Source organism: Aptenodytes patagonicus, chromosome 2, assembly GCF_965638725.1.
Source record: "Aptenodytes patagonicus chromosome 2, bAptPat1.pri.cur, whole genome shotgun sequence".
Taxonomy (NCBI): domain Eukaryota; kingdom Metazoa; phylum Chordata; class Aves; order Sphenisciformes; family Spheniscidae; genus Aptenodytes; species Aptenodytes patagonicus.
In genome coordinates, this window is record NC_134950.1 from 26443190 (window position 1) to 26455476 (window position 12287).

General features: G+C 43.0%; 1 protein-coding gene across 1 annotated transcript in view; it reads right to left on the bottom strand.

Moving 5' to 3' along the window:
- LOC143157341 (neural-cadherin-like) overlaps positions 1-12287 on the bottom strand; it is a 61270-nt gene continuing 48983 nt past the window's right edge. The window contains exons 24-33 of the mRNA XM_076332166.1: positions 12005-12132; positions 11045-11172; positions 10771-10903; positions 10508-10688; positions 5618-5784; positions 4681-4945; positions 3705-3885; positions 2066-2319; positions 982-1136; positions 1-546 (exon numbers count right to left, since the gene is read on the bottom strand). Of these exons, the coding sequence (XP_076188281.1) occupies positions 145-546; positions 982-1136; positions 2066-2319; positions 3705-3885; positions 4681-4945; positions 5618-5784; positions 10508-10688; positions 10771-10903; positions 11045-11172; positions 12005-12132 (1994 nt within the window). The 3' untranslated portion in view covers positions 1-144. The remainder of the gene's footprint in view (positions 547-981; positions 1137-2065; positions 2320-3704; positions 3886-4680; positions 4946-5617; positions 5785-10507; positions 10689-10770; positions 10904-11044; positions 11173-12004; positions 12133-12287) is intronic.

Genomic DNA, 12287 nt, shown 5'->3' on the forward strand with positions numbered 1-12287 from the left:
ATTATCACTTCTGGGAAAAGTGAGTATATCATACTACTGTAACTAAAAACTTGCATCAATTTAAGTACCTTATATATAAAAAAGGACATTTTTAAAAGTAGTGTCCATATGTCATGGCAATGTTTCAAGTTCCTTTAACTCTGGTTACAAATGTTTGTTTGAGACTTTATAGAGTTCTTTAAGCTTGTCAAACTTTGACCCCCACTCTTGGAGGCAATCATAATTTAGATCTTCATCACCACTAATGGAGTCTAAGGAACTAAGGCTCCCTGCTAGAGAGCATTGTCCTTCTAAGCAGTAAAAATGAATAGTGTCAGCTGGAAGACTCTGTAGATCATTGTCTGCATCCCAGATGATTTGAGAAACATATTCCTTGAAGTCTGGGACACTGGTGACAGCTGATGTTGATTGTTTCTGATGTGCATGTTTTGAGAGTGAGTCTCTTGTTGGGCCAGTGGGTGTCCTGGAGTGTGGAGCAGCTGCCCTCAAGGAGAAGCAGGGAACGGTATGGAGAGGTTTCTTCAGTTCATCTATATTGTAAGCATTCTGGAAAAAAAAGAATGCAAATATCAGAGAGAAACAACACAAAAGGAAACAGGTTCCAAAAATGTTTTAAAACTCAATGCAACACAAAACTGGATTCTGTGAGTTTTCTGCAAACTGAAGAAAAGAGAGGGCCTAGTTCAGAGGGCTAAGTTCAGATCATATCAAATCCCTTTGCGATGATAGTCTTCAGCTAAAGCAAGAATGCAGTGTCCAGAGCAGCTCCCTCAAAGGTGGCTACAGATGACCAGCATCGTGAAAGATACAGATTGGGTTGAAATAGAAGCCTCCCACTCAAGAGTACTTCAGGTTAAAAAAACAAAACAAAACAAAACAAAAAAACCAATTGGATAAGGACAATAAGTTAAATAAAAGGTCTGGGAAAGGAAGGTGAGGAGAGGTTGGATTTGCAAAGACTGGATTGAAGCTGCATCATACCTGGTCACGTTCTCCACCTCCTTCTTCATTATAATTGAAGACATTTTCTCTAACATCCTCCCAGCTTTCACGCTCTTCAGGAATGTGGTAAATTCCTCCTTTCCGAAACCCTGAACTTCCCCACTGACTCCACACCGTGTAGGAGACCAAGAGTGCTGGAAGAAATAAAGACACATATTTGTTATATGACATATGACACATGACATATATGCATGACAAACAAGTAGTTATATGACTCCTGAGACATTAAATCAACTCTTAATTTGACAACCAATTTCCCAGGTAAAAGATGTGTAATTGTTAATATATAAACAACTTATATTCAGGAATGTAAAGAATCATCTATGTATATTACATCATAAACTTCATTAAAAGGGTATTTTACTTACCTAAAGGAATCCATTTAAATAGAAGGAATTTTGGCCAATCTCTGGCCTTTCACCAACCCTGAGTAAATAAGATACCCAAAGTAAGTAAAACACTGTTTTAATGAAGGTTACAAGTGTAATATAATCATGGACTCTTTGCTATTCTGAGATGTGCATGCAGTTTTTCTTTATCAATGAGAAACAGTTTTATGGTGTTATTAACTTTTCGGCCAAAGTGCACCTGAAACTGGACACACTGTAAACATTTCTTTCTGCCCCACACTCTTAATGAGGCTCGCCTGTTAAGATCATAAACTTTCTAGAGAAAGATCTCTGCCTTCCTAATATGTGAATAGCACGTACTAGCTGTAGGTCCTACCTAATACAAATGTTAGGGCTCAGGGCAGGTGGGGGTTTCAGATGGAGGTGGCTGCACACAGATTTGCACACATAGACGGAAAGCTTTTATTTAAGAAAGATTGAAAATAAGTGATTGTGAAAGAGAGAAGTCCTAAATTTGCTTGAACTGGCTTCAAAGCAAGTAAACTGTAACTACGTGCTGATGCCTGCCTCTTAGCATCCTCAAATGAACTCCCAACTGGTGATGTCCAGAAAAAGTGAAACACTGATCACAACATCCAAGGGTAAAGCAGACTTGATTCAATGGACCAAGGTACAAAATTAAAAAGAAGGAAAAAAAGTACTTGCTTTCCTACCTAGGAAGACAAGGAGGCACATGCTGATTGCCAGAATTGAGCCAGAGCTGAGTCCAATGGGCCTTCCAGCCTTCATCTGGCTAATTTCACACCATCTTCCCCTGTAACCTTTGGGGCACTGGCAGGTAGTCTTGTCTGGGGATTGAGCCACACAGGTACCCCCATTCCTACAGGTCCAGTGTCCACAAGGTGATGAGGTACAGTGTCTGAGCCCTGTAAGGTTGTCAGTCACTTCTACTTTCCCAGCTGGACACCTGAACAACAAAAGCAGAAGATATCTTTCAGGCAAGCAAAGCATCTGGAGTTGTATGTTGGTTTGTGCAAAGTTTGTTACTATTTCTTTAAAGCCAATAATTAAAGTATTTTCAAGCAAACCACAAATCCACATTGAGAGTATGAAATAGATGTAAACTCTAACACAGTGAGCTAGTAGGCTATGAAAACATGCACATATGTTCTGCTTTCCCTATCCAGAAGATAGGCAGAAGAGCTTCACTCCTTCCTTAAAAAAGGGATCCGTCAGCTTCTGAACAGACTAACCCTTTTTCTACAGTCATGTTCAAAACCCCTAGAAGGAAATGGATGCCTGAGATCAATGGGGTTAGCAAGCACTTAGTATAAGCTTTGCAATGTTCATCTGGGCCTTTGGGAAAGAGATGTCAGTGACCTCCTCAGAATGACCCATCTTGTCTTTTAGTACTTTAATTGGAAGATAAAGTGATTTTTTCTGGTATGTAATTGGAGAGGCTGTGCAGGAATGCTGTGAGGAGCACAGATCTGCTTTCTGGAATCCAAAGGAGAAATACTAGTGAATAAATGTTCTTCATATTGTTCTTTCAGAAGTAGACTGAAGAAAGCAGTGTCCCAAGGCACACTTAAAAAAGAGGCACACAGCCTCTTTCAGCAATGAATCACCAGGCCTCAGAAGTGCCAAATTTTGGCTGAATTGAAGGAATGCAAGTGACACCTTCTCCCAGTCCTGTGTGTATGTATGCTTGGTTTTTTTGAGCAGAAATGCCTGTATTTTGATTTTTATATTTTAATATATGTTTTGAAAACTTTCCTTAAATAGTGGATCTTCTCCAAGGAACTAACTGTGTAGGATACCAGCTGGTAGGCTTTGATTCTGGCCCTGGGCAGCCAATTTTAGAATCCAGTTTTGTGACAGTCTAATTCTGAAAGTCTCATTGTTTCATACAAAGTATGATTAATTTCAACTTCTTTACAGAAAATACATTTAAATATATATTGTATATGCAATATGTATTTTATACATACATATACACACACAATATATGTATATACTATATCAGAATATATATATTGTCACACAGAGAAAGAGAGACCAAAGCTTTTGCAATCCACCTTTTATCAAAGGGCATTTCACTTCCTCACTGGCCTGTGATCTTCTCACCATGGAAGAAATGGTGGAGTAAATAGGTTCCATATCAGACTTGCAGGAAAAAGCAAGTTTGGCCCATGCTGGGAGATGAGATGGAGAGCAGGATTTGTCCTTGGGATGCCCCTCTCTTACCAGCAGCAGCAGAGAGTTTCACTGTTAGAAGCAAGTTGCCTGAACTAAGGCAGAAAGAAAGAGCTTCCCAACCACCCCTGGATGAAAAAAAAAAGCTTAATGTACCGGCATTCATATTTTCTCCACAGGTCTACACAAAGGAAAGGGCTGTAACAGGGCTGGCTGCTGCAGGCACTGGAATGGCATCCCATCGTGACACCTTGCCGCCTCAGAATAAAGCCAAATTCCGTGCTTTTGCCCTCCACAAGAAGTGGATGGCCATTCAGCTGGACATCACGCATACAACCTGCATCAAAGCAGGGGAGTACACAGAGAAATACGTTGAGTTAGCAACATCCCCACCTCAAGCCTTGCCCCCAGTACATATGCAGGAGATGTTAGAGCATTGTAAAAAACTTAAAATATTTTTTAAAAAGATCCTTATACTGCTTATCAGTTTTATTTTAGAAGAAGAGCTACAGGACACATGCCTGTGTGCCCTGGTTGATCTACAGATTGACAATACTTCTATAGGACAGCTTGGTTGTACCAATGCAACGATTTAGCAGAACTGTGCTATGAACCAGAACAGCTCCACTAAATAAATTTAGATTTAAATATAGTCTTAAAAGTGGGCCTAATGAGAAGTGACAGAATGGAAAAAACTGTCTTCTGTTGAGCCACAATCTCTAAGTCCCAGCACCCCACCGCAGGAAATGGACAGCGCGCCGTGAATTGCCTTGCAAATCCTTCTCCTCCTACCAGGAGGTGTTGTGTCTGTTCCTTAAACCCTTCCAAGGCAAAAAGGCAGTGAAGATCACAGCATGAGTTCCCTACCTGGGGACTCTGGCATGGGAAATAAAAAACTGAAGTGCTATCTTCCAATATCTACAGGAAATCTCACATCTTCACTAGGACCAGATACAATGGCAAATAGAGAGTTGAACATGAGCTCTGAATTCCCTAGTAGAGGAGATGGGATTTCATGGGCATAGTAGTCACCATGGGAATTCTTACCTGGGTTTTAGACTCTCCAATACACTCAAAGATGCCCCTTTTAGGCTTTAATTGCCTCCCTTTGGGAGCTCATCATATCACGTACCTTGGAAATCACTCTCTGAATGATTGGGAAAGCGGTTTCCTAGCACAATGCTTGCCCAATCCATTTCAAACCATCTGTTTGTACCCAAGACAGAGGTCACTTCTTGATCACCTCCACCACTGTTAACGCGCAGGGTAAATTCGTTGTTGTAGCGCTCCATGGTCAGAAGAACCCACTGGCCATTGTTTATACGTAATGTCCTCATTCTCAAAGAGTGATTTTTGTCCCCCAAGCTGAAGTTAACACTAAAGAAACCCTCAACCACCTAGAAGACAAGAATAAAGATATTTAATAACAGAAATGCACTTCTAAATGTTATTACACTCTCCTGCCTCAAGAAATGGACCTGAGTTTTTAAAAAACAAGAGTACCATTTTCATTTAAGTGCTTTATTCCCAGATAAAAATTACCACAAGAAAACAGCAAGTCCAGGGATTATCAGCTTTTTTTCTTTACAGGCCGCTCTCTCTTCTAACTCAGATGAGCCTTTTTATCAATCTTCTCCCTATTGCTGTCTACCTCTAAGTCTTCCCAGCTGACCCTCCTGTTACAACTGGAATAATTAGCTTCTCTCTGGCTAATATAATCCAGACAGCTTTTTCAACGGCAACAAAAACATAGAGACAAGTTTTATAGCTGGAGACAGATAGAAGCAATGGGAAAAGGCAAACAGGACAAAACAATCTTCTCCATTCACGTGTATCACATGCACTCACCTGTACTTTTTGCAGTGAAACAGCTAGAATCTATGCTATGAAAGGGTAATACTGAGAAGGACAACACAAATGAGAATAGTTACCCTCACGTGGAAAATTCTTGCTCTTTATTACGTGAAAGAATAAGTGTCCTTAATCAGAAACTGCATCTTTTTCTCTTATTGGGGTACTCCATGACAAATTTAAGAGCACTGAAACAGAATGGCTTTTGGACTGCTCACCTCCAGTCGGATGTATCCATTCCAATCTGCAGAGGCCAAGCTGAGAAGGGTGCTGTGGGAGATACGGGTGCGCACCATCAGCTGGATCTGAGTGCTGCGAGTGCTGAGGATGCTTCTCAGCTCATAATGGATCCAACTGTCCCTTCCAAAAGCCCATTCTGGAAGAACTAAGCACAACACACAAAATCAAAGCAAAAATCTCAGAACTTGCTGCTCCCTCAGATCTGTACTGCTTGAGAATTAACCAATTCTGAATGTCAGAATTTTAGTTCTTATGAAGCTTTGACAACGTAATGAAGCATCACGGAAAGCACCCCCCCACCCCCCAGGGAATTAAGAGAAAAAGAACAAACAAAGGATACGTAATTTAGGTAGGAAAGGGACAATTAGATAATGTCTCTAACATTCTGTCTGTTACAAGCTACACATTCTACCCAATCACTCCTACACTGCGTCAAATAACTCCTATATTTATTTTTTTTTAAGATCTGAAGCATACCTTCCAGTAAAGTAGTTAGTATTGATCTAAAGACAAAAAAAAGAGACTCTGATGTTTCTTTCAGTAGTTTAGTCCTGTGGTTAATAACCCGCACTGTTAGAAAATATGGACTTTACTTCCCATTTCAGTTGGCACAAGAGAAAGCCTGGGGTCTGGCACAGAATCAAAAGTTGTAATATGTAATTTTTTTCATTACAAAGAGAGATTAAGTCAGTGTTTATTATCTTAACTAGGGAAAACACGGAAATTCATTCTTTCCCCATCATCCTGGGGAATCCATCTGACAGCTGTCCAGCAGAGAGTGTGATGAAGTTGCACTTTTGTGGAAATCAAAAAACACTAAACCACCCAGACCCTGGTGCTCTTATGCGGCAGGCACCCATTTCAGTCTCGCTACCTGACAGCAATCCTAGATCTGCTTGTTCTGGGCACAGCTTAGTTGAAAAAAGAAATTTCTTCTTACCACATAAAGATATAGTCCAAGTTAGTGACTAGACAGGAAGAATGCTGGGTCGCCAACAGCTAATCTAAGGTCACTGTCATGCAAGTAGAAATCCAAGAACTGCCTAGCTGATGCTGGGGCACTTAGACTGGTTCCCAGGACACGAAATATTAAATGATCAAGAGACTTCATTTCTGCATTCTCTTTTCCTCTCACTGTTTCTGCTCTCTCTTTTCTTTCTTAAAGCATATTTTCTTTTCTCCTCTAGCTTATTCCCTTCATATTATTCTTCCTAGCCCACTGTTCTCTCTTGTTCATGATCTCTGCAACTACAGGCTGTAACTGATGAGCAGGGATAGATTTTCTTGGGACACTACAGTGATTCCTGTCCCCAGCTGCCTGCTCCTTGCTGCGAGCATGGCTCAGCCATTCATAAAGCATCAGCTGAACACCAGCATTTTGCAGCCCAATATATTAGAAGAAGCTAGAACCAATCAAAGTTTTCCTATCTATTACATCAGGATATGACTTACAGATTTCGAGTAATTACTTTCTGAGCACTTGGTTTGTCCCACAGTGGTGAGGGGTAGGAGCCAATACAGCAGTTGGGCTTGTGAACCGGCATCCCAAGATAATGCAAAACAGAAGAAGATTTAAATCTAGACAGATGTTTATAAACCAGTATCATCTGTCTGCAAAACATTAATACAAATAACTGAACTATATTAACCATTTCCGTGGTCATTATAAATACTTTAAACAGTGAAGGCTGCAGGCCTAGAACATGCCAATTACAATTCCAGTCCTCACTCTGTTGGACAGACAGAGCTTCCGCTGAGTAATTTACTGTCACACCTTTTAAGTCTTGTGTGGCAGATGGAGAAAGGAAGAGAGGGTCTGGCTGTCTGCATAGGGTATTATTGTTCCGTATACAAGAAGGAAAAGTAAGCGCACAGAGCTGAAAGGATGTGTGTAATACACCACCAGTCGTGTCTATTAATCACAGCACATTGATTCAATGCTAGCTCACCTGTGCTCCTTCCCAACTGCTCACTGCTGCTCATCCTCACCTGTACCTCATTCAAACTACAGGACTGAGGGGGCTAATCCTCTTCCAACACTACACGAAACCCCCAAAGGGGGCACTGGTGCTCATTACAGACTGTTACGATCAACCCCATTGTTTGTACCTTGTACCCAGAGGGAGAAGGCAGATACAGGGCAGGTAAAGTCCCAATAAACACCTGTAACTCACTTCTGATTTCTACTTCAGAGCAATGGCTGCTGAAAGTATTAAGACAGGGAAGATAGAGCCAACTTGAAGTGTGTTTCCCCTGTACCCTAAACATGGCTGTGGGCTACTAGGAGTTAAATAATTTATTTGCTAAATTTTTGAATTGTGCTAAAATTTTGCCCTTTCTTACAATGTCTCCGAGGTTTTCATTATTAGTCTGGTGAAGTTCCCACTGACTGGAAAAGGGGAAACATAACCCCTATTTTTAAAAAGGGAAAAAAGGAAGACCCGGGGAACTACAGGCCAGTCAGTCTCACCTCTGTGCCTGGGAAGACCATGGAACAGATCCTCCTGGAAGCTATGCTAAGGCACATGGAGGACAGGGAGGTGATTTGAGACAGCCAGCATGGCTTCACCAAGGGCAAGTCCTGCCTGACTAACCTAGTGGCCTTCTATGACGGAGTGACTACATCAGTGGACATGGGAAGGGCTACAGATGTCGTCTATCTGGACCTCTGTAAGGCCTTTGACATGGTCCCCCACAACATCCTTCTCTCTAAACTGGAGAGGTATGGATTTGATGGGTGGACTGTCCGGTGGGTGAGGAATTGGTTAGATGGTCACATCCAGAGGGTAGTGGTCAACGGCTCAATGTCCAGATGGAGGTTGGTGACGAATGGTGTCCCGCAGTGGTCCGTATTGGGACCGGTACTGTTTAATATCTTCATTGATGACATAGACAGTGAGATCGAGTGCACCCTCAGCAAGTTTGCACATGATACCAAGCTGAGTGGTGCGGTCAACACGCCAGAGGGACAGGATGCCATCCAGAGGGACCTGGACAAGCTCAAGAAGTGGGCCTGTGTGAACCTCATGAGGTTTAACAAGGCCAAGGGCAAGGTCCTGCACCTGGGTCAGGGCAACCCGCCAGTATAAATCCAGGCTGGGGGATGAAGGGATTAGAATCATAGAATCATAGAATCATTAAGGTTGGAAAAGACCTCTAAGATCATCGAGTCCAACCGTTGACCCAACACCACCATGCCCACTAAACCATGTCCCTAAGCGCCACATCTACATGTCTTTTAAATATGTCCAGGGATGGTGACTCAACCACTTCCCTGGGCAGCCTGGTCCAATGTTTAACCACTCTTTCAGTAAAGAAATTTTTCCCCATGTCCAATCTAAACCTCCCCTGGCGCAACTTGAGGCCGTTTCCTCTCGTCCTATTGCTAGTTACTTGGGAGAAGAGACTGACACCCACCTCGCTACAACCTCCTTTCAGGTAGTCGTAGAGAACGATGAGGTCTCCCCTCAGCCTCCTTTTCTCCAGGCTAAACAACCCCAGTTCCCTCAGCCCTGCTGAGAAGGACTTGGGGGTACTGGTGGATGAAAAGCTGGACATGAGCCAGCAAGGTGCGCTCGCAGCCCAGAAGGCCAGTCGTCTCCTGGGCTGCATCAAAAGAAGCGTGGCCAGCAGGTCGAGGGAGGGGATTCTGCCCCTCTACTCTGCTCTGGTGAGACCCCACCTGGAGTACTGTGTCCAGCTCTGGAGCCCTCAGCATAAGAAAGACATGGACCTGTTGGAGCGGGTCCAGAGGAGGGCCACAAAAATAATCAGGGGGATGGAACACCTCTCCTATGAAGAAAGGCTGAGAGAGTTGGGGTTGTTCAGCCTAGAGAAGAGAAGGCTTCGGGGAGACCTTATTGCAGCCTATCAGTCCTTAAAGGGGGCTTATAAAAAAGATGGCGGCAAACTTTTTAGCAGAGCCTGTTGCGGCAGGACAAGGGGGAACGGCTTTAAACTAAAGGGGGGTAGATTTAGACTAGATAGAAGGAAGAAATTTTTTATGCTGAGGGTGGTGAAACACTGGCACAGGTTTCCCAGAGAGGTGGTGGATGCCCCATCCCTGGAACCATTCAAGGTCAGGTTGGACGGGGCTCTGAGCAACCTGATCTAGTTGAAGATGTCCCTGCGCACAGCAGGCGGATTGGACTAGATGTCCTTTAGAGGTCCCTTCCAACCCAAACTATTCTATGATTCTATGATTATCCACTCTTGCATGCTTTTGTTCTCCGATACATATTTCATGCTGATTTTGTACAGGATAACACATTTGCTGGAGCCAGCCTGATATTATGTCCCCACATGCACGCACTGCTGTAATCAAGGGGCATTGCACAACCTTCAATTCATTCCAGTGACTGTCACAGGCAAATGCAATTATCCCCATTTTATAGATGGAAAATTGGGCCTAAGGACTTGAGGGTTGTGCCCCCAGGTTTCACAGAGAGAACATACCAAGCTGGCAACCTCATCACTCTTATAACCGCTGCAAGGTGACAAATAGTACCATGTTCATTAAACTACATTTTGTGATCAGTATGATCAGAGGAAGAAGGCACAATGCAGAATGTTTCATCTTTCACCACTGAGAAATAAGATGCTGTGACGAAAAGGACAAAACAACCCATCTGACCACATGCCTCCCCTACAAAGTAAAGCAGGTCTCAACAAGACCCTCATCTGTGACATTATCTTTATTCAACAAGAGTTAGAAGGATCTTTACATTGCTGCAGATCGAAATCACTCTCAGAGTACAGCATGGTCTTATTAGGCTACTCAGTTCAAAGTCATGGCAAATTTAAAGCAGTATGTTTGATGCTGTTCCCACAGATCCTCACCATTAATTTCACCCTAGAACTTGCAGTACCTTTTTCGCAGGCTGGTCCAGCATATCCTGGGGAACAGTCACAGTGAAAGAAATCCCAACCACCAACACACTTGCCATGGACGCCACAGGAGGCCATCCCACTGCTTTGACACATCTCATCCGTAAGGACACAGCCGGGAGCACTGTTCAAAGACTCTGCAGGGTGCTCTAAATCATAGACCTGGAAAAGGACAAAGAGAAGCATCACATCAGGTGTCTATAGTTAACAGCAGTAAACCCAAGACTGGTCTTAGTAGCCCTACCTTACTATCAACAATGACATTGCGTATGCAGCCAACAAACCCTCTGAAGCGCCTTTGTGAATCGTGGTAAGGCAAAGTCTTCTTAACTCCACCCAGCTGCAGGGGCTGATGGCCACTGAAGAGCCTACTCATGCTGAAGGGAAGGGAGGGAAAGAAAGAATTAGTGGCATGCAAAATACAGCAGCTTGGCTGAATTCTTTTCCCCCCTTTTTCCTTAGCTCTTTTGAGTCATTATGTTTCCAGTTCTTGTTGTTTGTTTTTGTTTCTTTTTTACCTTTGAGATCCCACAGTCTCTTCAGAGGCTTCACAGGCAGACAGATCCATTTGGGAGATCTTCTTAACAACACTGTCATTGTCTCTAACCGAGATATTTACGCAGTGGTCAAGAATCAGCTTCACTTTCTAGAGAAAAGCATTATGTAAAACAATTGCATCTGGGGGACGTGCATACATTTTAATTACACATTTTCTTTCACTTAGCAGAAGGGGGGATAGTAACTAGCAATTACAGTGCAGGAAACTTTATTAAAATAATAAAATACTTCCACATACTAATCTGGAAGGTTATTGCACATGGTGTATAACTAAGGAGCCACACAAAAGAAAGATCTGACTCTATCATGACCATGCCAAGTCACTGACACGGCAGAGGGAAGATGGGATTTTCTTGGAGTTCTCTGCCAAATCAGAACCCAGAGAGATAATCTAGCAGAGCAGATGGTCTGCCAGGCTCCCCATCCCAGATCCTGACATGCCCCCCAGCTTGTCTTATGGGGGAGAGGAAGGGGGAGCCTAGTAGATGCCTTCACCAGTGTTACATCAGCAAGCTCTTCCCTTTACACAAAAGCATATCTATTTCCTTTGTGCTGCATGTCTAAAGTCACTTGGTGAGGCAGGGTTTCCCGCTCAGAGAAATTAAGGATATTTCACTCCATCAGTCCAGGAAGCATTTAGCCCCTGGATTATTACAGCTCTGTAGTCTAAGTGATAGGTAGGATCATTAAACAAAGAAAATAGCAGGGCCAGTTTCAAAATTGGACGAGACTTCTCCAGGCCTTGTTCTGCTTCACTGCTTCAAGACTGAGGGGACGAGCTGACAAACTTCAATCCCTGCTGTTGCAGAGATGATGGAAGACTGATTGATAAGAGCTCTACAGAAGGGAGGAAGGATTTGGAAGGAATAACTAGGTACATGAATTAGTGCTTCCACAGGATTGTCCATATTTACACTTGCCTTTCCATCATTTATAATTTTAATATTGTGCCAGCGGCGATCTGCAACATTAACTTTTTGTGACAGCTGCAGGAAAAGGTCACCAGAGCTGTGGCTCACGGTCAACGATGGGACACCACCAGAGAGCTCTGCAAAGGAAAGACTCTTATTGGATACTCACTAACCATGTTCTCACTCAAACTCAGTTGAAACGACTGTTGCAGTTAGATTTTAGTTGGAGGAGTTCTTTAGACAGCTTAAAAAAATCCAACTTCTAACAGAGTGACACAGGATACAAACTGGG